At 34.1% G+C, this 27,601-nt stretch overlaps 2 protein-coding genes and 1 pseudogene across 4 annotated transcripts; 2 read left to right on the top strand and 1 right to left on the bottom strand.

Annotated features, from left to right (window-relative positions):
* Positions 1–4,677: 4,677 nt before the first annotated feature.
* On the top strand, positions 4,678–8,206 carry LOC144564204 (L-gulonolactone oxidase 2-like). 2 transcript variants are annotated; one of them, XM_078313766.1, is made up of 4 exons: positions 4,678–5,451; positions 6,046–6,301; positions 7,087–7,438; positions 7,729–8,206. In XM_078313766.1, the coding sequence occupies exons 1-4, from the start codon at positions 4,765–4,767 to the stop codon at positions 8,141–8,143; spliced, it is 1,710 nt and encodes a 569-aa protein (XP_078169892.1). In that variant the 5' UTR covers positions 4,678–4,764; the 3' UTR covers positions 8,144–8,206. The 2 variants fall into 2 exon arrangements, with proteins under 2 accessions (XP_078169892.1, XP_078169891.1); XM_078313765.1 differs by having other exon boundaries at positions 7,006–7,438.
* A 9,405-nt stretch (positions 8,207–17,611) lies between these two features.
* On the top strand, positions 17,612–19,588 carry LOC144563854 (uncharacterized; annotated as a pseudogene). The gene is made up of 4 exons (XR_013514495.1): positions 17,612–17,683; positions 17,838–18,308; positions 18,680–18,805; positions 19,235–19,588. The product of XR_013514495.1 is annotated as an uncharacterized LOC144563854 (transcript).
* Positions 19,589–20,598: 1,010 nt separating this feature from the next.
* On the bottom strand, positions 20,599–25,463 carry LOC144564281 (disease resistance protein RGA2-like). The gene is made up of 2 exons (XM_078313868.1): positions 21,640–25,463; positions 20,599–21,196 (listed from the first exon to the last, which is right to left on the bottom strand). The coding sequence occupies exons 1-2, from the start codon at positions 25,339–25,341 to the stop codon at positions 21,188–21,190; spliced, it is 3,711 nt and encodes a 1,236-aa protein (XP_078169994.1). The 5' UTR covers positions 25,342–25,463; the 3' UTR covers positions 20,599–21,187.
* Positions 25,464–27,601: the final 2,138 nt, after the last annotated feature.

The following is a 27,601-nucleotide window of genomic DNA, read 5'->3' as shown; positions in this document are numbered from 1 at the left end:
AAAATTTATGTGATAATATAATTAATTATTTGACATTGATATTTCATTTTGAAGTCATTTTGACTATTGAATTTTTTTATACAATCATGCATGATGCATCAATGACTTGTGCCATATAATAATATACATAGGACTTGAATCCTTGTTGTGTGGGGTTGTGAAGGAACGCATACGAACATTAGCATTTGGTCGATCGGAACCGTTAAAATGAAAGAATGTCATATTAATTTCACCATTATAAAATTTGATACAATTCGGGATTCATTTACTAGTTCATCAAAGCAAAACAATATAGCAACATCGCACGGCCGTAAATAGTTTACGTTGGATCTTAATATTATTTAAGTAGAATTTAAAAATTAAATAAAATTTCTATTAAATAATTAACTTATATTTCTAATATGTAATTTTTTATATTTATTTAAACATAACCATATGAAAAGATTTTCCAAATAAAAGAAAAAAACTATCAGGATCGGTTTTATTGCTAAAAACCGATCCAGATACTATCAGGATCGGTTTTTAGCAATAAAACCGATCCTGATACAATTTTTTTTTTCAAAATTGGTTCTGTAAAAAAAAAAAAAAAAAAAAAAAAATCAGGGTCGGTTTTTTATAAAAAACCGATCCTAATAGTATCAGGATCGGTTCTTTATAAAAAACCGACCCTGATTTTTTTTTTTTTTTTTTTTTTTTTTTTGCAGAACCAATTTTGAAAAAAAAAATTGTATCAGGATCAGTTGTTCTAAACAACCGATCCTAATAGTTTAACTATTAGGATCGGTTTTTTAGAACAACTGATCCTGATACTATCAGGATCGGTTTTTTAGAACAACCGATCCTAATAGTTTAACTATTAGGATCGGTTTTCTAGAACAACCGATCCTGATAGTATCAGGATCGGTTTTATAAAAAACCGATCCGGATAGTTCACAAATTAGGATCGGTTGACTAAAAAACCCGATCTAACTAGTTTTTAGGATCGGTTTTGTTCAGAAAACCGATCCAGATAGGTATTAGTATCGGTTGTTTCATATAACCGATCCAGATAGGCCGATCCTGATTCATGTTTTTCCACTAGTGGTTGTTTGGAGTTGGCGGCGCAAATCTGTAAGTTTAGCTCTAGAAGAAGAGGAGAAGGAGCGCTGGAGACTTGTCCAAAGATCGAAGGAGGTTGCACTGGAGAGGACCTGACCCTGGACTGTTTCGATAAGTGAAGAGCGTAACCAGCCAAGGAGCATCTGGTCCTGGCGAGTCCAAGGCAGGTAAGCCGGGTTGTCAACAGTGGTGCCAGTAGCAGTGGTAAGTGTATATAGGAGAAGGTGGAGAAGTAGTGATGTATTTGGTTAAGTTGTAACCATGAATGATAGGGAGGAGTTGTGATTTCCATGTGAGGTAATTGGAGGTGTTGAGTTTAGTAGAGATAGGAGGGAAGATGGAGATTAAAGGTTCAATGACGGGAGGAGGAGGAGGAGGAGGAGGAGGTGTAGAAGAAGGAATTTCTGCCATTGTTAGGCTCTGATACCATATAATTTAAATTAAAGAAGAGATAAGAAGAAGATGGAAATGTATTTTATTATTTCTGTTTTTGATGATTATACAGAGGCGTGCACTATTGTATATATAGAGCTAAAATCCAAAATACATCTAATGCTAAATCAAAGGAATGATAAATGCAAATACAGCTAATGCTAAATCAAAGGAGTAATACAGATTATAGAATTTAATTCGTTGGATTGCCATCTTGGAATTCTTGATCTTCTGTAGCAGAACTGTGTTGTGCAATACCTAGAAATAAAATAAAGTGTCAAATAAGAAACAAAGATAAATTATATTAGTAAATAAAAAATGGTGTCAGATGCTTAGGATGTGCTCTCTGTTGCATTTATTTATCTTTTGTGACTTTATATTCACATCTCTGAGCATGTCTGTTTATGGATCCATATGAATTTTTTGCGCCTTAAACCAACTGTGATACTCCCTTTTAACCTCCATTTTAGTTCCCAGAACCAATTTCGAACCCTCTCGCGTTCTCTGGTACAAACAAGTACCAAGTATCACCACCAAGTTAAAGTAAGAAAATACTTGTGCGATAGGATCAAAATATCTTGTGCAAGAGAGAAGCGAGCAGATTTCGTGTGCAAGGTGGTCCAAGTGCAAGAGGTTCGCCGGCAAAAAGGGTCTGTTGCTTATGTGGGCGCGAGAGGTAGCTGCGTTAGGGAGTGAGACGGCGTTAGTTTGCGAGATTAGAGGGTCAGCGGAGGAGGAGGCACAGAAATTGCTTCCGACTATTTTAGATTTCTTCATAACAAGCAGAGGTGACCTATGAGGAAGAAATAATGAAAATTAAAAGTACTGGACATATCCATTTAAATTAATTAAATAAAAAGAAAAATAAATAAAAGGGGATAGAAGAAGAAAAATTAATTTGTATGGCGATATTGAATATTATGGTATTTTGATGGGCAAATTGGCTATTTTAAAATTTTAGCTGGGTACACCTGAAATTTTCCCTTACAGTATCATTTATCTTGTGAGAAAGATAGGCGCCGACTAATATGTGAATTTTCCTGACATTCAAAAAAGAATATGTTAATTTTACAGTTCGATCCCTTATATCGATATGCAGTAAACAATATACTGATTTCAAGATGCAGTTGCTTATATAGATCGCATATATGAAGTGCATAACCATATATGTGACTGCATATTAATTTTGTGTGTGTGTATCTATATATATATATATAAAATAATTATTTCTATACCCGTGCTACAGTATCCGGACTTAGAAAAATAATGTATTATGGTTCCCACTAATTACATTGTGTCCACTAATTATTATTCTAAAAAGATATTATATAGTCTCAAATAATTATTATTCTAAAATTCCAACAGCACTCTTTTTCTATGGTCCCCACTAATCATATGGTTCCTATTTCAAAGTCTCGGCACTAATTCAGCATCAACCTTTCTCTAACAAAAATAGTTGATCTCATAAAAATAAATAATTCAGTGCATAGATATAAATACTTTCAATACTTAGATATTAATATTTTCTGTGTCATATGTAAAAAACATAGATATAAATACTTTCAATACTTAGATATTAATACTTTTTATGTCATATGTAAAAAATACTTGGATATTTATACCTTCGTAGATATAAATACTTAGAAGATAAGATATTAGCACTTAAAAAAGTAAGATGTTAATACTTTGATGCGTAACTTGTTATGATAATATATTTTCGAGTTCTCCAATCTTTCCCGCGTCAACTTTCCTCTAATAAACATAGTTGATCTCATATGTATAAATTCTTCAGTGTATAAGTATAAATACTTTCAATATTTAGATATTAATACTTTCAGTGTCATACGTAAAAAATACTTGCAAGTGTAGGTATAAATACTTGTACGGCGATGTATAAACACTTGCGTGACGACGAGCCTGAAAGTACGTCATCATGGATCTCATTTGAAAGAGAAAATTGCATAAATATTAATACTTTAGAAAAAAAATTAAATTGTGGAGTTTTTGTAGTTCCCGTAGGAAGTTATATTTATGTATTTAATTTTCGGTGGTCCTTGGGTACTGTAGCGCGGGTGTTATTTTCTTGGCACTACATAATCCACATAATAAATAATTGTTCATATCATAAATATAAATACTTCTGTACATGGGTCTAAATACTTCCGTTCATAGATATTAATACTTCTGTACATGTAGTTTTTGTAATTCCCACAAAAGTTATATTTTAACATTTAATTTTCGGTGATCCCCTGCGGTTACTGTAGCACGGGTAGGGGTGATTAATGAGCGAGCATGAGCGAGTTAGGGTATGCTCATGCTCGCTCATTAAGTAAATGAGCGAGTTGTTAATGAGCGAGTTTAAATGAGCGGATAAATGAGCGAGTTGTAAATGAGCGAGCTTTTAATGAGCGAGTTATGAGCGGCTCACGAGTTATGACTTGTGACTCATAACAAAATTATATAGTGTGTCCACGCATAACAAAATTTGTTAAAAGTCATCGTAATAAAATCCAACAAATTGTTATAATTCATTTAAATGAGTGAGTTGTTATGACTATTACTTGTTTTGGGCTTTTGGCGGAGGTTTTGATTCTGCCGATTTACAAAAAAAATGAATATGAAACTATGAATATTAGTATATTACACAGGATTAAATGTTACATTGTACTCATTATATTACACATAATTAAATATGAAACTATGCTCACTATCTATTAATTTTAATGAGTCAAGGTTGATGTTATACAGAATTACATAGGATTAAATGTGGCAGGGATTAGGTGTGGCAAATTCTTAATGAGCGAGTTATGAGCGAGTTGGGTCATGCTCATGCTCGCTCATTAAATAAATGAGCGAGTTGTTAATGAGCGAGTTTAAATGAGCGGATAAATGAGCGAGTTTAGATGAGCTTTTAATGAGCGAGTTATGAGCGGCTCACGAGTTATGAGCGATTTACTCACCCCTAAGCACGGGTACTATTATCAACTCCCAAATCCAGCTGATGATACTGAGAAATACATTAGTCAAGCTACCTACACGTCACGCGTGGATAAAAAATCAGTTGTACGTCACAGACTCACAATTGTGTATATAAAGTGGAAATAATCAATCCAAGCAAAGTGATATTCTTAAGAAGAATAGTGCACGACACCCTTAAATGTAACAAAAGATACAATTTTTATTGCATTTACGGTGAATCTTGTAACATGTCCATCGATTTGATAACTAAACGAGATGGAAATCTCGACGCTTACAAAATCTATTCATCTCCTGTTACTAGGAATCCTACTGATCTCCTTCCTCCCCCCATCCTCTCCAAGCCCTCCTCCTAGCCCTGTCAAGTGCACCACCAGCACAAGTAACTGCACCGTGACAAATGGATACGGAACATTCCCCGACCGATCCACATGTTATGCTTCCAGAGTCATGTACCCTACTTCTGAACAGGAGCTCGTTGAAATTGTCGCGGATGCTACTGCCTCTAAGACCAAGATGAAAGTTGTGACACGTTTCTCACACAGTATTCCTAAGCTGGCCTGTCCCGGCGGATCTAACGGGTTGATCATCAGCACACTTAATCTTGACCATATTGTGAATATGGACAATACGACAATGAAAATAACTGTTGAAAGTGGAGTGACGATGAAGGCGCTGATCGAAGAGGCAGCTAAAGGTAACCTAGTAATTCCATACGTACCTTACTGGTGGGGACTGACGATTGGGGGGGTGCTGTCAACTGGGGCCCACGGAAGTTCACTTAACGGGAAGGGGAGTGCAGTGCATGAGTATGTGACTGAGATAAGGCTGGTCACACCTACACCTGCCAATCAGAGTTATGCGAGTGTTAGGGTTCTAAAGGTGGGTGACCCAGATCTCGACGCCACAAAGGTGTCACTTGGTGTGCTCGGAGTTATCTCTCAGGTGCTACTTTTTAATTACTTAATTATGTATTTTTAAAATGATAAAACAAATTCAAAAAATGTAAAAATTGGTCTCTAAGCACGTTTTAATATGGAGAACATTTTCAACATTTCAGATCGGTTTTTTGAACATTGAAATCACCAAAACTTACTTGGTAGTACCAAGGTCATGGTCATACCACTCTGACCTTAGCCAATATATATTTATGTTTATTATGTATGAGAAAAATAGTTGTCCCGTACCTATCATTTCCTTTTTCCTTTTTGTTTAATTCCTTTCCCTGCCAATTGTCAACATCTAAAGGAGACTAAACTAATAATTGCTTTCTTTTCTCACCATACTTTAATTTTTCTACTGTTTCTTTTATGTGAAGTTATAGAGAAGCTCTATGGTTTTCATTATTCAATTAGTTGCTTACCTGAATAAAAACATGTAAATTTTCATGTTAAAAGACTATTTAAATTTTAAATTTTTGAGAAGTGCATGGCAAGTTGAAACTAAGAAACTTTCTTACAATTATTAAACATTATAGCTGGATAAACGGCAATTGTTAAACTAACCTAGCACCTTTTTGCATTTTTGCAACCCTTTTAGGTCACTCTGCAACTGCAACCAATGTTTAAACGGTCGCTCACCTTTGTAACACGCAATGATTCGGACTTAGTTGATCAGGCAATCAGCTTCGGTCACCAGCATGAGTTTGCTGACATAGCATGGTATCCAGGCCACAGAAAGGTTCTATACCGGAGAGATGATCGCGTGTCAGTAAACGTCTCTGGTAGTGGTGTCTATGATTTCATTGGGTTCCGGTCAACTGCAACCTTGGCTATACAGGTCAACCGTTTTACTGGTATGTATATTTATGGTATGTATACATGACTTCATAAATTCAAACAACAACAAGCCTTGCCCTTCAACAAAATTCAGTCTTTTCAAATATAATAAAATCAATTATTGTGGCACAAATTTAAAATTGAAGAGTATATATTTCTAGCTTCTAAATTAATGAAAAGTTGGAAACTCTAAATTTTAGAAAAAACAACCTAATAAAAGTTTAACGAATTAAATAATTAGTACCATTTCTATTAGCGAGAGACCTATGGCTAATAGACATGACAAACTTAACGCCAAGAGAGAGGGTGCTGCGAAGAATTGTCTAGGCTGCAGGAAGCTGGGCAATTTGGAAAGAAAGAAATAGAAGACTTTTTTCCAATAAACAAAAACCGGTGTATTTGTTAATCGATGATTCAACCAATGATATCATGCGGTGGTTGCGCCATATTTAACGACTCAAGAGGCAAAGGAGGTATTAACCAGGCAGGAGAATTTGTTTCATTGTTGACGGTCCTAGATGCTAGTTAGAGAGATTATTATAGATATGGCAGGATATGTAAATAATTTACATTTCATCTTTTTACATTTTTGTGTATAACTTTTTTCTTGATTAATATATGTTAGCTTTCAGCCAACCTTCAAAAAAAAGTATGATATTTTTTTTATGTTTACTAGACTGGTCCAGCTGAAAATATATTAATTTTTCATATGCCAATGCAGAGGACATTCTGGAGACAGAAAAAAATGCCGATGGAAAGTGTGTGTTATCGCAACTAACGACATCTACACTTGCGTTATTAGCATATGGTCTGACAAATAATGGCCTCATCTTCACTGGTTACCCAGTGATAGGTTATCAGAACAAAATGGAGGCCGCCGGAGGTTGCGCCTTCAGATCAGAAGATGGCCTTCTAACTGCTTGCCCATGGGACCCACGGCTCGAGGGGTCCTTCTTCCATCAGACAACGGTTAGCATCCCATTGGATAAAGTCAAAGAGTTTATATTGGATGTACAAAATTTGAGAGATCTCCAGCCGAGTGCTCTTTGTGGCTTGGAGCTTTATGACGGGGTATTGATGCGTTATGCCAAGACCTCATCGGCCTACCTTGGAAAACAGTCAGATGTGCTTGACTTCGACATTACTTATTATAGGTAAGTAGGGGTAGAGGGAGTCAATTTTACCGTATCCATCACATTTTACTCTAAACTCTATAGAAAAATTATACATATGCACAAGATTTTGAAAATGCATGAATGAGGTCAATTAATCCCCATTCATTCTTACACGATCTGCCCTTGCAAGTAAACTGGAATAAATTTTTATACTTGTGTTTGTTTGATGAGGTATATATCTTAATCTAGATTTCACACCAGATTAAATATGTATACTTCAACTCGTGCTATCAAAATAGAATTGTAGAAATAGAATTTCCTTTTTCTAGGAGCCGTGATCCCATGACACCAAGATTATATGAGGATTTCTTGGAGGAGATTGAGCAGATGGCGTTGTTCAAGTACGGCGGGCTTCCGCATTGGGGTAAGAACCGCAACTTGGCATTTGATGGGATTATACAAAGGCACAACAACAGTCAGAGTTTTCTCGAGGTAAAAGATAGGTACGACCCAGCCGGGTTGTTCTCGAGCGAGTGGTCGGACCAAATCCTAGGACTGAATGGAAGTGTGCTTGTGAAAAGGGCAGGTTGTGCTCTTGAAGGCCTTTGTATTTGTTCAGAGGATATGCATTGTGCTCCAGATAAAGGGTACTATTGTAGGCCGGGTAAAGTTTATGAAGATGCTAGGGTTTGCACTGATGTGAATTTATCCAGTGAAAATTTGAAACTTATTCAAGGCATATAGTGCGATATATCTTGATTAATTGTTGTAATTCAATTTTATTAATGAAATTATTGTATGTAATATCTAGCATGAAAGTTGCCACTTCTCAAAGACACTGTCATATATCATACATTAAGCTGCAATATGAACAGTATAAGTTTGTAAGCTGGTACAAGCAAATATCCTTGGTAGGGTAAGGCTACGGTGCTTTGGGCTGCATAGAGAGCTACGGTGTTACAGCTCAATATTCGAGTTTTCAAAATCCTAACAGTCGATCCAAACCGTTCATCTTGTTCTTCATATTAATATGTGTTTGGAGACCAAATTTTAATTTCTTTTGAAAATTTTTTACTATTTTTTTAAATAGGTAGAAAATCACTTGATCTAAAAAATTCTGCACCATTCAGATATTTGATTTTCTACCTATCTAAAAAAATAGTAAAAAATTTTCAAAAAATGTAAAATTTGGTCTCCAAACACATATTAATATGGAGAATAAGATGAACGGTTCAGATCGATTGTTAGGATTTTGAAAACTCGAATATTGAGCCGTAGCACCGTAGCCCTTTATGCAACCCATAGCACCGTAGCCTTACCCATATTGGTAACTATACAATTATTATTTTTTTCTTTTTAGAAATTAAGATTTTAAGATTTTAACTCATCGAAAAAGGAAATGATAATAATTTGATTTCTTTGAAAAATAAACAGAAACATACTAGGTGTAGGTTTTTCAGACCTTAAACCCTGTGCTAATTAACCACAAATTTGCCTGAAAGCTAGTAGAATTTCATCAGCTTGTCATTGATAGAACTGCATCATTGGTGATGTTCCATCTTTTTTCCGAAGAAAAAGAAACAATCAATCTATTTCCTAGAAGAATTGATTTTTTTAATTTCCAAAATAAATCATTAATTTGGCACACAAGGACATGGGATGTAATTAAATTGCATATTAATTTTATGTGATTTGTAATTATTATACATTATCATCTTTACTGGAATAATTGTTTTTTTGCATTTTCACGATATGTTATGACTACTGCTACAGTTTAACCGGTACGTACAGTATAAAAAAATAAAATTTATAAGATTCTTCATTATTTAATTATATATAAAAATAATTTTACTGTGTTACATAGAAAACTAAACCATATAATTAAATCAATACACCAAAAGATGCAAGTAGCTAGATACATACAAAATAAAATAGAAAGTTAATACATACAAAGAAAAAAGTTCAATTAGATTTCTATATACATGAATAAATTTTAAAAATTATAAAAATTACTTGTCATTCAATGAGATTGTTCAATTAAACAAGTAAAATATTAAGCATATTACATTCTAACACTACTGCAGAAACATTGAGTATGTATGGATAAAAATGGAGTTATATATTGTTTTGTAATTGTATCTGCTGTGTCATCGTGTATGAAAAAAATCTGTTCTACACAGTTTTTGAACTGTGTATTTCTTTATCTTTTTTTTTTTTAAAAAAAAGAAAGCCGACTTTTTTTACCATAACATTCTTGCATGGTTTTTAAAGTAAAAAATGTGTATGAAAACATTAATTATACACTATTTTAACTAAAAACCATGTATAAAAACAATGTATATGGTTTTAATTAAAAACAATGTATAATTTATTTTAAAAAAAAAAAGATACGATTTGAATCCAAGACATGTTTTGAGTCCAAAAATAAATTTGTCGAATTTTTAATGGGACAAACTTTAAAGGTCAGTTGTATTAGTTGTATAAGACGGAGTGGTATTTTAGAATCTACTAAATTTCACCATTACAAAAAAATAAGGATATATTAGTTCTCTATATATCTCTTCTCTCCTTATTAAGGAGCTTAATGTCTAGATCCTGCAATGGTTCTGATTTACTGTTTTTTTGGTGGAATGATGCTCAGCCTTCAATCAAATGATCTGCATTCCTTTGATTAAATACATTATTTATACGTGTAGAAGTCTAAATTTAGTTAAAATTAGACCCGTTACACGTATCGCCACATGTATAACCACAAGTATTTTCGCTCTGCAATGTTGGATTTGAATTAAAAATCGTGCAGATTAAATCCAACGTTTGTAAATTTTTTCGCTGGAACTCGAGCGCTGCGCCTCTTCTCTTCTCTATCCTAGATCTAATCTGCGCCTCCTCTTTTTCACATCCCTTCTCATGGGTTGCGCCTCTTCCTCCTGTGTTGTTTTTTCCCTTCTTCACATCCCTTCTCTGGCCTATCTGTTCGACTCATCCTTCTCTTTGTCGTTCTTACGCTGAGAGAGAGTTTGTGATAGAAAACCCTCATGGCTTGAGTCGAGTTGTGAGAACTCAGAGAGGAGAAAGAGAGATTGCGAGAGGGATATTTCATCGAAATCTTAGAGGGAGAGAGAAAGAGACCTAGAGGAAGGGGCTCAGGTCTGAGCAGGTACGGTCTACCCTCGCGTGCACGAAGTCATCGCCCGCGTGGAGCGATTGCGTGCGAAGAGACTTGGAGCAAATCCTCAAGCCTTTCTACGATAGAGCTACGGAGGCCGAGGTACTTCCCCTCTCCCCTTCCCTTCTCAATTATTCACAAATTTTGTTTAATTTCTGCCAGAATTTCGTAGTGATTCTTGCTTTCAGTGGAGGGATTACGTTTGTAGGGAAGAATTTTGAGAAAGTTTAGGGCTTAACAGTGGTGGATTATTTGCTTTTACTGCAAATCCAACTTAATTTTTATTTGGTGCTAAAGTTTGGTATTGACAGGAATTGTCTAATTATAGGATATGCTAGCAAAGTTGGAAGAATTGCTCTTTAAAAAAATAGTTTTCATCAGTCTGTTTCTTTTCCTCTTAAAGGTGGAAGGCATATCATGCTCCAAAATGCTTGTGGACAATAACGGTCACACGATTGAGAACAAGAGGAGGCAGTTCAATCACCCCACTGATATGGCTAATTGGCGGGTCCTTTTTCTGGAAACAGTTGCGCAATATTAAGACCTTGTTTAATTGGTCTGTTAAATGGCATATTGGAAATGGTAATAGTATATCCTACTGGTTTGATATTTGGCTAGATGAGCCGAGAGCAGAGGAGTCCGATAGTACAATCAAACAAAGGAAAATATCTCTAAGCAAGGCATTGCCAATACAGGCCACACTAGAACCAGACAGGCCAATTCAACAATTGATTCAGTTGAATAATGAGGAGGATAGATTGGAATGGAAATGGGACAAAACAGGTCAATATACCGCAAGATCTGCTTACCGAATTCTAACGGGGGGAGGGTCTCAATGCCCTTATGTCAGAATATGGAAGGCAAAAATTCCGCCTACGGTAAGGATCTTTGCATATCTCCTACTTAAGGGGAAAATTCTAACTCGAGATGTTCTTAGAAGAAGAGGTTTACAGGTGGAAAGGGATTGTGCTATGTGTTCTAATTGCCCGGTAGAGTCTGGGTTGCATCTGTTCTTCCTTTGCCCGTACGCGGTAGAAGTATGGTTCCATACTGGTAACACTCTGAGGAAGCAACTCATGAAGCCGGGTTTAACTGTGCAGGTGATTTGGGAGGGTTCGTGGTCCATGGTTAAAGAATCGGGAGGTTTAAATTATGCCCAATGGATGTCGAGGTTCATATGTGTCATATGGCACATATGGAAAACAAGAAACAGGTTGATCTTTCAGGCGGAACGACTGCCATCTAGAATTCTGGCTGATAGATGTGTACAAGAAATGAGTAATTGGCTAAAATACTGCTGACTAGCTTAGTTACTTAATTGTTTTTTTCTTTACTGTATGCATAATGGTTTGCGTAGTTGCTTGTAATATGTCTCTTGCTGCTGACCTGATGATGTGTTCATCACAGCGTCAATACTTGTGTAATCCTTTCATGATTAATTCAAATTCCTAGCAGCCTCTGCTAGGCTTCAAAAAAAAAAAGTGTTTTCAATTGTTTTCTCTTTGTTAGTAAATCACAAAGTTATGGTTATTCACAATATTATTAAATTCACGAGTGCAGAGATTACATCAGAAAGATATTAGGTTACTCCTATTGTGTTAATTTTTCAGTAATTATTCATGACAATAAAGTTACCATTTCCAACTGATCGGCCATACAATCCGATTAGTCAGGCATCTGTTTTTTTACAACACGGGATTTATTGACTGAAACTTCAGGAATAAAATTAATAAAATATTGGTTGTTTCTTCATCATCTTTTCTTAACTTTCCTTCTCATTAAGTTTATTTTTAAAGGTTATTATAAAAAAAACAGGGAATTTTACCATAAAGCTGAATATAAACCAAGAGTCTTTGGGATGACTACTTCTTCAGTCATTCAAAAAGGTAAGTGTTACTCTTCGAAGTGCATTCCTAATACTTCGATACCATATTGCTCAATTTCATACCAATATCATCTCCCTTTTTGAAATCTCTCATTCTTTTTCACCTTAATTTTTATTTCTTCTTTCTTGCTTGTTGAGATTCTATGCATGGGTTGAACCTTATCACGAGGGTCCATTCATTTGGTAATGAATGAGATGCTGCTATACTGTTTGACAACAGTCATCGCTGGTACAGTGGTACTGGAAGGTATTGATATGCTGGTTACAGCCTGCATGGTGATCCTTTTGTACTGGTATTGGTCTTTAGGGTACCCATTGTTGCCATCATTTGTTTGCCGACATGATGCAGATTAAATCAATTTTTCGCTAGAGAGCTCGTTAGAGGCGCATGTGAAAACTAGCACAATGGATCAAGAGTTTCCTGCCTATGTGACTTTTGGCAGCACAAGCCTGAAGGTAATTCGACATACATTCATTCAGATTATAATTTCATTATAAACATAGTTAAGTTCATTCATGCCAAAACAGAAAAGAAATGAATTTTGTTAATTCATGCCAAATCAATGGCTAATATTAAGCATGTAGCCAAAACAGTAAAGAAATGAATTTTGTTAATTCATGCACAAGAGATATGTATAGGACTATAGGTTAATCAAGTTGAATAAAAAGCAAGTTTTCTATACAAAAGTTAATTTCTTTACTGTTTTGGCTTTTCTTTATTTTCTTGCATGAGAACCAGGGTGAAATCAGCACCTTTTAGCACCAACAATATATAATTGTTGATAGAGGGTTTGCCCTTTTGAATAAACAAGCTTCTTGCATTTTATCAAATAACAAATAAAATAAGGGACTTAGTTGTAAAGTAACAAACATATGGTCCTTATTGTAAAAAAAATTCACAATGCCTGACAAGACTAAATTAAATTTTCATAAAAATAAAGTGTTTAATGCTTGATCTTTGTATTTCCTCTTTGCATATGCATATAAGCCACTGTGTTGAAATCCTAAAACATGTTTATACCAACGTTAAGGTACCTCAAACTGGTCCCTAAGTACACCCCAATCACTGTACTCGGCAACCAAATGAAAAAAAGCAAAGTGAGATGCAACAGGTACCAAACAGCCCAAAGTTAACACCTTTTACAAACCAAAAAAGATAACAGGGTTAGAAAGAAATTTCGTCAAGTTGCTCGAAGAGCCAGTAAAGAACATCACCATGAATAAGTAGAAACAAATTTCACACTTATTGGATTTTTCTACAATTTCTGGGAGCCTTTTAAAGTTCATATTCTGAAATTTACAAAGACTAGTACCAGAGCCAAAGCTGGTATAGAACTGTTCATCATTAAACTGAAATCCTGACATAACTAGAAGCTTTAGAAAATTCTGAAATTCATTGAGCTTGAAATAAACAATCTCCTGGAAGTTTATATACCAAGAATACCAAATCTGACCATGTGATCTGTCCTGTACAATTTTTACAAAAGACTGTTGAATAAACCCCCAATTTCAGCATGTATGTAGAACCAGTGGAATTAATTAGTAAATAGGTTATAAAAATTATATGTAAGACAGAAAAAGGTATTTACATAACTTATATACACCCTTTTTGGATAAAAATATGAATTGAATATGAAATGACACAAATCAAAGTTTGTAGCACCACTGCACCTAGGCTATGCATTTCCAGTAAGAACCACTTGATCCAATGAGCAAATCCACAGTCAAAAACCCTTTGAACAAATGCTTATATTTCGGGCTATCATGTAAATAATCACATTCATGTAGTAAATAGGCTGAGTTTTTTTGCATCATGCATTTAGTGTTATGTTGCAGGAATTAACAAATTAAGAATATCAATTGAAAATAGCATAACACATTTTGTTCCAAAAATAATAATTTCCATTTTTGTTCTTTTTTGTGCAAACAGACAGTTGGGAGGATTTTTACTGATTTTTCGGCTAGCGGTAGCCCGATGGAGCGAGGCGATAGAAGAAGTCAAGGCTGTGATAAATGCCTGGTCTCTCGAGATACTAAGTTATACACGACATTATTTTTAAAATATCAATTAATTGGTCAAAAAATATTAATTAATTGAACCAATACCAGAAGTAATATTATTTATAGATGGGTTTGGCCACATGTAAATATTAATTTAAATTTCTAATTTTATTATATGTGTTCAATTTGAACAATTATAATCTACTTTTTTATATTTTATTTGTTCATTTTTAGAAATGTTGGACTACATTGAAGAGGATCAATGACAATGACGCTTTAAGAATTTTTTCATGTTATATTTTGTCTTTTTTTTAAAATTTATTGTTGTTTCTTTTATTATTATTTTTTATTTGTCTTATCTTTTATTTTAATTTTTAATTTTGTATGAATATCAATAACAAAAAAAATTCATATTTTATTCAATTTTATAATATGTTCCAGTCGCAACGCACGGACACGATAAACTGAAACTAATAAAATGAAGAAGTGCTCACATGTTGTCGTGGAGATTTAAAGTTTGTTTGTCACTTTTTTTAAATGTGATTAATATAATAATTAGTAGTAATTACATTATTATAATTCTTTACTTTCAAGAAATATGAAAGACAATAGTTGAAGACATCAAATTTGACAAAATAAAATGAACTTAACATTTTAGATTTTAGTTACTTTTGTATTAATGTATTTTTTCAATATGAGAAATTATATACTGATACATTATTTTATATTTTAGGAATTACATTTTGGCACATTCACCACACACCATACATTGTAGCATTATTTGAAATCTTCAAGTCACAAATTGCGTTAATGAACTTCATATTCATTTGAAAAATAAAGCATAGATCATCTCGTGGCAATTGGTCCTAAATTTGATTTTTTTTTTTTTTTTCCCCAAGTGAAAACGCCCTTAGGCATATATATACACGAAGAGTATTACATAAGTGTAAGCAACCTCCTGTAATATAAACATAGCAAAAGAAAACAAAACGGTGGTGCGTGGTGTATGTGAGAATATATATGCGCAATGGGTTTTCCAAATCCCCATGCAATGACCATAACCTTTGTAACAAATTTATATCTTTTATGTTTATTTCAAATTTTAAAAACTAAATGTAAACTAAATAAATACAAATATTTTGCAGATAATCATTTGCTTGCCACGGATATTTTCACTGTCCATTTTAATCCCCAAATGCTAGAATATGAAAAGTTGAGACTTAGGTACATCTAAAATTAAAATATCAAAATACTCTGTCTTAAATTAATCAATATTAATCAACTTGAAGTTCCTTGATTAAAACAATTTGTTTACTATGTGCAGACTCAACATGCCGTGAGGTGCTACCAAATGTGGTGTCAGCGTATTGAAATTACTTACTTCAGTAGCTTTTAGGTTGTTTATTTTGTTTTAGCTTTATATGTTTATGGTTTTTATTAGAGAATGCTATGTCTTTTTATTCCTATATTCAATTCAGAAATAATATCTTTGGTTTACATTCAGCGATATTTATTTTCTCTATTTTTTTATGAAAAAAAATACTTTAGTAAATTAGGTTTTCTACTATATAATTTGCTCTCGTTGCTGTGCACAGGCACGATTACTAGTAGTTAATTAAGCTTAAATATGATATTAAAGATTGAGTTTAAACAAGGATATCAAATTACATGATCGCTTTTCTATACATATTACAATAACTTTCAAAACACGATTGTCTTTGACACAAATTTCAGCTTCATTAACCATGTAGAAGTCTCTCAGAGAAGTGATTTTTAGTTTTTTTTTTTTTATTGTGATAGAATTTGGTAGATTTTAAAATACCTTTTGCTATTATGCAACCAACTTCTAAGTTTTTTCCCGTTGAATTTCAAGAATTTTGTTTTTGGACTTGGTACATGTCTTGAAAATTTATATATTGAGAAAAAATAAAGTATTTTTATTTTGTTTCAAATTAATTGAATTTGGAGGTGGAATATAGGAGTTTAGATTTTGGTTCATCACAGGATCACGGTGTGTGGATGTTGGATTTTGTGGAGCATGATAATTAGATCATTTTTCATGTAAGATTTTTTACACCTTTGTTTTAAAATTGAAAAAATACATTTTCCTTCAGAAAGAATAATAGCAACTCTATAACTCAAATACTTTTGTTTATTTTTCCATTTTTTGTTCTTGGCTAGGCCGATTTGGCTCTTATATATGTGAGCCTATATTTCGTAGTAAGAGAGTATATGTTAATCTTTTATATATTAGCAAGAGTATTACTATTTATTAATACATTTGTTAGTAATTTAGTATGAGATGCAGCTGTTGCGCATAATTCTAATAAGTTATTGAAACTATATCCAAGTAAATTTTCTAATACGATTTAAATTTTAAATTATTGTAGATAAAAAGTTTTAAATTATTGTAGATAAAAAATAGAGATACAGTAGAGACAAAAAAAAATAGAAGTATTTGATGTTTTGAACCCTATTCTTTTGTTTTATATTTTTAGAATATATAAGTCTTTTATATAAACTTTAAATAGATGTACCGTAACAGCGCCACCTCCCTTCTCCACCTTTTGATTTGATCAGGTGCGTCTGGGCCGTCGGATTGCATCCTTCTATGCTGTTCGATCTCTTTCGGTCCTCCTCCCCCCAGAGTATCCGACCCCTCTTTCCGTTCCCCCTTCGGCCCTAAAGATATTGACAGAGAAGTTTTACTTCAAGCAGCGCAAGAGACATATATAACACAGTTTTGACTCTATGGTCTGTGCACTGTATGAAGAAAAAAAATACTCTGTTAATATGTTACCCCTTCGTTTTATAAACGGAAGGCGAGAAAAGTCGGCGCTCTTTTAGCTTTAGAATTCGTCTTGCTGCCTTGAGAACTGCGGCCCGATTCTCTCAACCCCTCTCCTCTCTCTTGGCTTTCTCCACCTATCTGTGCAGACATCTTCAAAATTAGTGAGAGAAGTCGTCCTTTTCTTACGAGATTACCAGGTATTGCTGATGTTTTACTTAAAAATAGTAGGATTCACAAATTGTTTGTGTTTGAGTGCCACATGACCCAATTTGATTTAAAGGGGTGTAGAGAGAATGTCAATTTCACCCTTCGTTTTCCATATCTTAGGTTTTTTTTTTTTTTTAATAGATGAATTATGACTAGACTGACATGAGGAAACGTAGCTTAATTTCTTCATTCTATGTCCTACAATTGTCATGCGAATCTCAGGAAGTCATAGTTGTAAGCCCGGGGCAATTTTCCTTTTGAAAATAGGTGCAAATCAGCTCCATTACCAAAACTAATTGAATCTTAAAACTTGGCATTCAACAGGTGCTGCAGTTAAAAATTAAAATGCTCAAAATTCTACTTGGATGAAATTCGCTTACTACAGTAGCAAACATTCTTCCCAAAACCCTTTAAACCCTGGATACTCTTTGTCAAGTTGCCCCTCATTTCTCCATTCCCTCTTACTGTTTACTGCTACCAGGAGAAGTTTATCTTATCTCGTCTTCGACTTCCTTTTAAAAAAGGGCAAGCTAATGATGCAAAAGCACAAGGGAGCAAAGTATTCGGTGCCTGAGGTTATCTCAGTACAAACTTGCTTTGGAGATTGCTCTGAGATACCGTCGTCAGAGGAGATTCGCTCGATGTGCCATGAAAATTGCCTGGGGCATTTTATACCATCTGAAGACACTTTGTTTGACTCAGTCGGGCTTGTACATTTCTCTCCTGTTTAATAGGGCAAGTGTGAGGAGAGGATCAAAGAGTGCACAAAAGCTCTGGAATTGAATCCTTCTTAAAAAAACACTTCTTAGAAGAGGAAAGGCACATCAAAATTTTGAACATTATGATGAAGCTATTTCTGGTAAATGCTGATCCCTCTTGTTTGTACTCTGCTTTCTGCATCACTTATGTGCAGTTCAGTCCCTGACGTTTTACAATTCAATTTTTGTTCTTACCATCAGATGTAATCAGAAATGTTGGAGGAAATATATTGAATGCTAATATCTTCTGTCATTATTATAGAAGGATATCATTCTGTCAAAAAATGCATAGTATCATGTCTGCTTGAGTAGAATTTATGTCCATTTCTGACTGAATTATGATGTAATGGCTCAACATGGTATCCAAATATCTAGGACAAGAAAGGGAAATTCTGTAACTTACGGAACTAAAGTGAGAAACGAGAAGGATCGTTGGTCTATTATCTGACATGCTTTCCAATTGTCTTTTCAGATCTGAAGATGATAGCTGAACAGCCTGAACTGGATCCTTTAAATGAAGAAGCAAGAAGAGCCTCGTGGCACTTTGAGCATCTGGCAGCTGAAAAAGAAAAACAAAAGATGAAGGAAGAAATGATAGGTACTTTCTTTAATATTTCCTTGGCACCTCAAACTATGAAACGATAGTATGAATATTTATTGAACAAATTGTGACATTGTTTTTCTGAGGAATTAAAAGGTTTTATTTTGTAGTTTATGGTTAATGAGATTGTAAATTCCTGACTCTCGAGTATTTTGCTTGAACAAAACTAAGTAGAATGACTTCTCTTCTTTTTTTTTTCCTGTTTATTTGCTGATCCTTAGGCCATAGACAGGTCCTCATTTAATAGCCGAGGTTCATTTGTCTAATCATTTTCATGAAATGTGCGTGACTAAAATTGTTGAATCTTTTCTTTAGCCCTCACTCTCTGGTGTTCTATTTTTCAATGGAAGTTGTTTGGAGAGTATTTGCTATTCCTTCCAGTTACAGTTTGAAATAAAAACAAGCATATCTGAATTTTTATTGCAGGGAAGCGAAAAGAGTTGGGAAATTCAGTGCAGCGACAATTTAGAATGAGTGTTGGCAACTTCAAGGCAGTGAAGATCCTCAGGTTCATACTTCATCCAATTCCAAATGCAAAATAATACATATTTTGAAGAAATGCAAACAAGAACATGTATGGCAAGCATTGTGAATATTGCTCGAAACTAGATTTTTTTTTGCATTTTTTGTTGTCAATGTCAAAAGGAAAAACAAATTCGGATTTTTTAAAGGAGTGTTTTTTAAATGTACTCCTGTTACCATTTCCTTGGCGTGCATAGGGTCATTTGTTAGTATTTGAGCCTTTTTATTTGTTTGGATGAATTGCTGTTGTTGCGGTGGCTGATTTATTTGCTTCTGCATTGTGAGTTGATTAAAATGTTGTTTTCTACAATTTTTGGGATGCAGAGCTAAGTTGCTTGTGTTTAGCGTTTTTGTGCCAGATGTTGCTCCTTGCTAAATAAAATGTTGATGTCATTAAAAACCCGAATTTCTTGCATTAGACCCAATTTTGACGGATAAACTTTGTTTGTCTTATTGTAGTTTTTTTTTTTTTTTTTTTTTGGCAATGAATTCACTCTGCTTTAAAAGCATATTTTAATGTTTTTCTACTAACATCATATGTTTGTCTAAGTGACGTAACAGTTAGTATATTAATTGTTGGATCAATATTCAGAAAAGAAAAAGAAAAAAGAAAAAGTGAAAAAAAATATTTGAGCTTATAATTTCATCTAATCAATTCATTAGTTCAATAATTTCCAAAACGATATAATTATATCTGAAGCTCTTGTCGATGTCAATTTTTGTAGCCTTCTCCAAAGGCGGACAATATTACCATGAACAAATTTACAAATGTGCCCTTGGGCCATATCCAAAGAGATGAAGACATGAGGTTCTTAGTCGCCATGTAATTTTTTATTAGTAAATTATTTTCCTTTGTGCTTTTTGTAAATAACATATTATCCCTGATTAACTTTTATTGATATCTAAAATGTGTAACTTTGAAAGCTCATTAATTGTTTTTCCAAAGGACATAAAGAAAACCTGAAGCCTTTGAAGTAGATATCTAACAAGTAGAATAGAAAATATAACACCAAAACGAAAAAAAGCATTTGAAGTTACCTAAGATTTTTAATTTATCATAGAAAATATAACACCAAAACGAAATTAACCTATAAATTATAGTTAAAGCATTATTACATTTTACACAATTTCTTCATAAACCTGAAGCCTTGATTTCCTTACTAACGGCCTTGCCATACATGCAGAACTTATTTTGCTATAAGACTTGAGCATCAATTTACCCCTTTTCTTAGGAAATTACAATCATATAAACTTTTAGTTATTCCACAAACATTGTCGGAATTGTAAAAGTTAAACATCAATCTACCTTTTTCTTAGCAAAATGAGTGACCAACACTGATGGTGCTATTGCCTTCAGAAATAATGGTTCTTTTGTCTTGAAAGGAACAATGAAATAAAACAGAGAAGACCCTGCTGCTAAGTTTCCCAACATACATTGATAAATATAATCTCTACAAAACCATTCCATCCAATTAAATTGTTCGCTTTATATAATTTAGGGGAAAAAAACTGCAACTCACATAGATAATTAATGAGGCAATGCTAGTTTTAGTTTCCAAGTACAAAAACAAAACAAGGAAACAGAGAAGGAGAACAGTCAATTTTTAACGTGGTATCTCCCGAAGGAACTAATCCACGGGCCTCAACACCTCTCCATGAGGTGGCTTGGTTGGCCGACCCAAGCAAGAATTCCACTATTCCATGATTCATTCCTTCTCGGCGGAGCAGCCGTTACATACCTATTACAATTTCTTCTCTCTTTTTTTCCTTCCTAGATCTAAGCCTCTATAGTGTTTTTCTTTATTTTTTTTTTCAAATTTACAAGGTTTTAAAGGAGAAAATTCAGCATCTGACGATTTAATCAAGCTGCATCATTAGTTTTAAATAATAATTAAAATAGATAAACTAATTTTACATTAATAATCAAACATAAAAAAATAGAAAGTTCAATTGCTAGCTATTTACTGTTCAACCATAAGCATTTGTAAAATCAACAGCATAAGAGTAGGAAATAAATGTGTTGTCTGCTAACCAAAACAGTAATTGGGACTGATACTTTAGCCCTGAAACTAAAGAGCGATAAGTGGCACGGAGTATTGTTTTTCTTATGTTACCATAGTGATACAAATTAACACATACATGAATAAAGAATCGATATTTGCCAAACCTATGGATAAGATTCTTAATAGTTCTAATTTGACAATTGAAAGAGTTTGTACAATGCATAGTTGTTTTATTAATGGTATATATGTTAACTTTAATGATATATATTAATGGAAAAGGAAAGGGAGAATAGAAAAGACTCGTACCATGTACCCTACATTGTCTTCTTCTTCCAATTCTGACCTCGACAGCAACACACCTCCAAGAAGCACCATAGGTATCTGAGAAAGTTTAGGCCAATCTTGACCTGATTTTTCGCACCTCGTCTGCAACTCAGGACTGCAACGTCGAATATGTAGCTCTTGGAGCAATGGTGGAAGTTCTGGCAGGGACTGCAATTCTGAACAATCTTCAATGATCAATACTTTGACAGCAGAGAGGCTCCTTAATGGCTCTACAGAGAGAAGAAAGGGATTATCTATAACAAGCTTATCCACAGAGAACAGAGGTTGTGGTTGAGCTGAAATGGATCTGCCTTCCTCCTTCCTTTCAGTCTCATCTTTTTTCAATGGTAATGGAAAAGGAATTGCTTGAGATAACTGGGGACATCCCCGAACTTCAAGATGTTCTATACAAGAGAGGCCAAGTAAGCTCTCTAGGGATGTTAAGACTCTGCAATCTTCAAGGATTAGTTTTTTAAGTGTTTTCCATCTGTTAAACACTTCTTTAGGAGGAAGAGTTGTAAGTTGAAAACACACACGCAACTCCAATTCAATTAGAGAATGAACACCTTTAAAAGCTTTTGGCAAAGTAGTTTCTAACTGACCACATGAAGAAATACTGAGTTTTTGTAGTGCAGAAGGGAGAAAACATTCTGACACCAGTTGTCCGTCTATCTGTGGACAATCACTTATATCCAACTTTTTCAATGAAATACATTTATTGAAACCCCCCAGTGGAAAGTTCACCAGTTTCTTACAATCAGTAATGTATAGTTCTTCAAGAGCCTCAAGTCGTTCAGGGCTTTGGAGCAAACCTTCAGTTAATGATACCAGATTTTTGCAATTACTTATTGACATAACAACAAGATCTGATAAGCTCCCTGATTCACTGCTTTGATCATTCCAAAGAGTTGGGAGAGCATTTATTCCCAAATCTTTAAAACTCAGTTCCTTGATGCCAACCGGAACAGGAGGCAAAACCTGCAACTCTGGGCAATCAATAATTTCGAGTTTTCTCAAACAATGCATCCATTTATTGGGTTGCTTTGCCAGACACCATTCTTTTATTGCTCTCATCCTACGAATGTAGATCTGTTCTAGAGATGGAAAGGCATCTACTGCAGATGAGGTGTTGCATTCATGAATGATATTCTCTATTGCATTCATATCGCGAAAATTTATATACTTTAGAAGAGGTAGTTCATCCAAACAAGGCAAGTGAACAAAATTACAAACCTGAATTTTTAAACGCACTAGATTTGAAAGAGTTTGTGTTCTGAACCAGATAGGAGGCCTTCCAGTACCCTCATAAGATCTTATTGACAACTCCTTTAAACCAGAATGCGGTTGAAGGTGATCAAGCACACCTTCATTAGCCTCTTTATTTCGGTTTCTGCGAGCCCATATTAAACTCAGTTCATTAAGATTAACTTTTTCTTTCAAGTTGGCTTGGATAACTTCCTCACGACTACCAACATTTTCAATACTACTAATTCTCAAGACCCGAAGCTCTCTCATATCACTTAGCTCGGATATTTTAAATCCACTATCCTTGCGCACAGTAAAATACAACTCTTGTAGTGAAGTGAGCCTTCCTATACCAGCAATTCTGTCCAATAACCACCCCGGTATAATGAGATGCCTCAGGTTAACAAGCATACCCAAGGCATCTGCATGTTCTAGTTTACTAGTCCAAAAATCATTGTAAACCATAGTTTCCAGAAAGTAAAGCTTGGACACTGATTTAGGAAATGCATGGATTCTATATGAATTAAGTCTCAAGTAACGGAGGTGCAATAATTTACTAGCACTCTCAGGAAACTCACTCAAGTTATTAGCAAACAAAATTAAAAGCCGAAGACTTTCCATTCCTTCTAGCAGTTCAGTAACAATAGAATCCTGCTCTGGATGATGAAATTCATCAATATCTATAACGAGAGTGCGTAAGTTCTTCAAACTAGAAATTCTCAACTCATTAGGACCATCAATACGAGCGTACAAATGACGAATTGTATTTGGAACATACACCAGCTTATTTGTACTAGTTCTCAGGCATTCACCTTGAGAAACAAGTATAGAAAGTTCATGAATCAAGTCATGCATGATAAATTGATTTTCATTTGGAAACACAAGATTAGGACAAATGAAAATTGATTTACTTAGCATCTCATCAAAGTATTTGGACCCTACATCCTCTGAACTCATTGTGCCATTGACGCTTCGAGGCACCATCCCTAGAGCAATCCACATGTATATTAAATCGTTCTTACTAAAGAGATAATCTTGGGGAAATATGCTACAAAATAAAAAGCATGGTTTCAAATATGAGGGTAAATATTGATATGTTAACCTCAAAGCTGGCATGATGTCATCTTGCCCTTGTTTTAAGCTCCATAACTCACTTTCTAATATATCAATCCAATAATCCTCTTCTAGATTGGAGCACAATATTCCACCTACTGTCCTTGCTGCGAGAGGAATCCCTTCTAGCTTTTTTACAATATCTTTTCCAATTGTCACCAGCTCTTTGTGATAATTGGGGTCTTCACCCCCAAAAGCGCATTCCTTAAAGAGATCCCACATATCACATTCATTCAAACCCTCTAAAACAATTGAATCCATTAGGTTAAGTCCAGTCAATGTGACAACTGATTTCATTCGAGTTGTTAATAACATCATACTCCCATTCTTTCCAATTTTTAAAGGTTCTATAAGTTTTTCCCAATCTTCTTTGTTGTTATCATTCCAGACATCATCAAAAACAACCAAAAACCTCCTAGACTCGAATTTCTCTTTGAGTTTCTTTTGAATCAAATCAAAACTATCAAACTGCGGTGGTCTTTGCCCAAAAGTGGATTCATACAACTTCTTGGTAAGCAAGACCACATCGAAATTGTTAGAGACACAAACCCACAACCTCAACTCAAAATGATTCTCCAAGATCGGATCATTATACACTAGTTGAGCAAGAGTAGTCTTGCCAACTCCACCAACCCCTATGATAGGCAATATGGTTAAATTCTCTCTATTGGTTTTGCAATCGAGGTTCAATAGCTTCTTAATGATATCCTTTTTCTCATCTTGCCTACCAAATACATGATTTTGCAAAGTCAAAAATGAGGTGGTTTCACGGTAACAGATGGTCGACTTTACCTTCCCCTTTTGATGTGCGACCAAGTTTTGCACGAGCATGGAAAAAAGCCCGACGTCCGCAGCAACCTCCTCTATTGCCTTCACAGCCTTCTTTAACCTCTTTAAAAAGGGGTCCTCATCGACTGCACCTGAAAAAATGGTTCTAAAATGATTAGTGATAGCCTCTACTTTTAACCTCTTGTTGACCATGTTTTCCTCAGCCTCCACTTTTAACCTCTTGTTGAACTTGTTTTTCTCCGACTCCACTTTTTCCTTTTCATAGTTATACTTCATCTCATCCATCACATCATCGGCCTGGTCGACAGCGTCCCTCAGCTGCCACAGCCACTTCTCCAGTGCTGGGTTCTCCTCCCGGATCAACCCCTGGTCTACGGTTTTCACCACCTCTTGGATATTTGGCAGGGCATTCTCAAGCCGTGCCACCAGCTCGTCCTTTAAGTCTAGCTGTATTTTCTGGTCCTTGGCGTACACGATGAGGTTGGAGATGACCCTGCTCGCAAGCCACCCACCGACAACAAATCTCATAATAGCCATTTAGATCTCGGAATTGCAAAGAGGAATGAGAGAGCAATAGTGGTTTCTTTTGGTACTCTTGTGCAGAAAGTAGAAGAAAAAGCAGGCCAAAAACAAACTATGTGAACATTATGCATAGTTTAATTCTTCTTTCCAGTCAAGTTAGTCACGTGTGGGAGAGTTCACATGCAGCATCAATTCCTTATTGTGCGCTGAATCAACCACAGCTCACGTGATAGCTGCTGGAATTTACCAGTGATTTCAAGTTTTCAACTCACTGAGGCACTGTGCCTAACCCATCAATTATTGTACCTTTGTCTAATTTGTCATTTATTCACCTACCACTGAATTATATACTGACAGGCAAGTTTTTTTCACAAATTTTTGTCTAACATTCACTGTATTCATCATGAGTAGAAGTAATGAATCATTTGTTCTCAGAAAACAATAAATTAAAAAATGAAACATTTTTTTTATACATACTAAATTTTTTTTTAATAAAGAGTAAAATATGTACTTTATAAATTTAAAATGAGTTTTAATATAAAAATCAATAAATTAGATAAATTTGTGATCAGTTTTTAAAATTTAGAAGGATAAATATGCTATTATGAATTTTAGAGGGAAAATACATAATTTTGAGTTTTTTAGAGTATACATGAAATTCCCCAAAAAAATTAAGAATACATTACAGCAACTTGTCACACCGACTGAAATCTCCTGCGCCTCACATACACAAATGTTACACACGGATCACACACGGTTTCTCGTTAAAGCCTTCACTGTGAATCCAACAATTGGGCACTTTTTTTACCGGCTACTTTAATAAAAACGACATTTTCTTATTACGATGTGACCATTCATATTAGCATTCTTCCACTAGGATTCCTAATTTTCTTAATTGCGAGTGTTTACTTACAACAAGACGGTAGCTTCACCTACTCTACTTTTTTTTTGGTTAGACACCTACAGGCTACAGCTCTTGTACAACAACTAAGAAGAAAGGGAGACATGGGACTTTACAGAATTTTTTATATTTAGAAAATTATTAACTATTTTCTAAAGAACTAGAAAAATGAATTTTTTTTTCAATCTCCTAGAAGAAATCGTATCTTTTTTTTTTTAAAGGCTTGGCAGTGGAGCTACCACGTATACAACAATTAGATGAGATTACAACTTCAGAATCTACTACAATCAACTACTTCGGACATGTTCAGCAACATGGAAATTTTGTGGGAATAAAAAATTTTAATATGGGAATGGAAATTTCAATTTGTCAAAACTTAGGTTATTTTAATTTATGAAAAAATTTAGAACATAGGTGTTCGGCAAATGTAAAGAAAATTTGTTAGGATGTTAGTTTTTTTATTTTTTTTTCTTTTTATAGGAGATGTGATACTAAAATTAAACTATATTAAGTGTATTGAAACTAATTACTAATTATGATCAATATAATTGTATATGTCATATTCTCAAAAAGTTTAAATGAGTAAATTGACTATATACTACAGAGTGATATCAGAATAAATTGATCACACACTTAAAATTAGCTTAGTCTTTTAAAATTAAGTGTTGCTTGTTTAATTATGCTTGTTTAATTAATTTCTTGTATTATTACGTTGTGTTTGTTTAATTAATTTTTGTTTTTGTGCTTGTTTAAATTATTTGGCTTATTATATCATTAAATTGTGTTTGTTTAATTGTGCTTGTTCATGGAAAAACAAAATAGCTTTAAAGTAAATTTTATTTTGAAAGTTATGGTTAGTATATAAAATGAATATTTTTCATGATTAAATATGATTTCAACCATTATAATAAATAATTGGAGCATTATTAATATGAATTCAACCATTGTAATAAATAATTGGAGCACTAATTATACAGTTAATTTTTTAAGTACATTTTGTCCGATATAATTAGATCAGCATTATACAGTTAATTTTTTAAGTGTACATTTTGTGTTAGATTAACCATATTGCTTAATTAATTATACAGTTAACTGCATTATGCATGAATGAGAGTTTGATTAGCCATTATGCTTTATTACATTTCCAGTTTTTATCCATGCACAAAAGTTGGGAAAAAAAAGGGAGGTTTCATCGAATTGTTTTTTTCCAATGAAAAATGAGTCAAGAAGGGAGGAAGAATATCCTTTGGTGTTGGAAATTGGAATTTTAAACTTGTTGCCGAATATCTGCAACAAATATCTACATGAGAAAAATACTCATGAGCCAACTTTACCTGTGAAAACCCATGATAATTGAGTGTGTATATTTGAATG

The sequence above is a fragment of the Carex rostrata genome, chromosome 13, assembly GCF_964058835.1.
Source record: "Carex rostrata chromosome 13, lpCarRost1.2, whole genome shotgun sequence".
Taxonomy (NCBI): domain Eukaryota; kingdom Viridiplantae; phylum Streptophyta; class Magnoliopsida; order Poales; family Cyperaceae; genus Carex; species Carex rostrata.
This window is presented reverse-complemented; position numbering and strand designations above follow the sequence as displayed.

Excerpts from the sequence above, each read along its gene's own strand:
- LOC144564204 (XM_078313765.1), top strand. The coding sequence starts at position 4,765 with ATGGAAATCTCGACGCTTACAAAATCTATTCATCTCCTGTTACTAGGA. Across the intron at positions 5,452-6,045 it reads TGCTCGGAGTTATCTCTCAG|GTCACTCTGCAACTGCAACC; the intron begins GTGCTACTTTTT and ends CAACCCTTTTAG. Across the intron at positions 7,439-7,728 it reads TTCGACATTACTTATTATAG|GAGCCGTGATCCCATGACAC; the intron begins GTAAGTAGGGGT and ends TCCTTTTTCTAG.
- LOC144564281 (XM_078313868.1), bottom strand. The coding sequence starts at position 25,341 with ATGGCTATTATGAGATTTGTTGTCGGTGGGTGGCTTGCGAGCAGGGTC.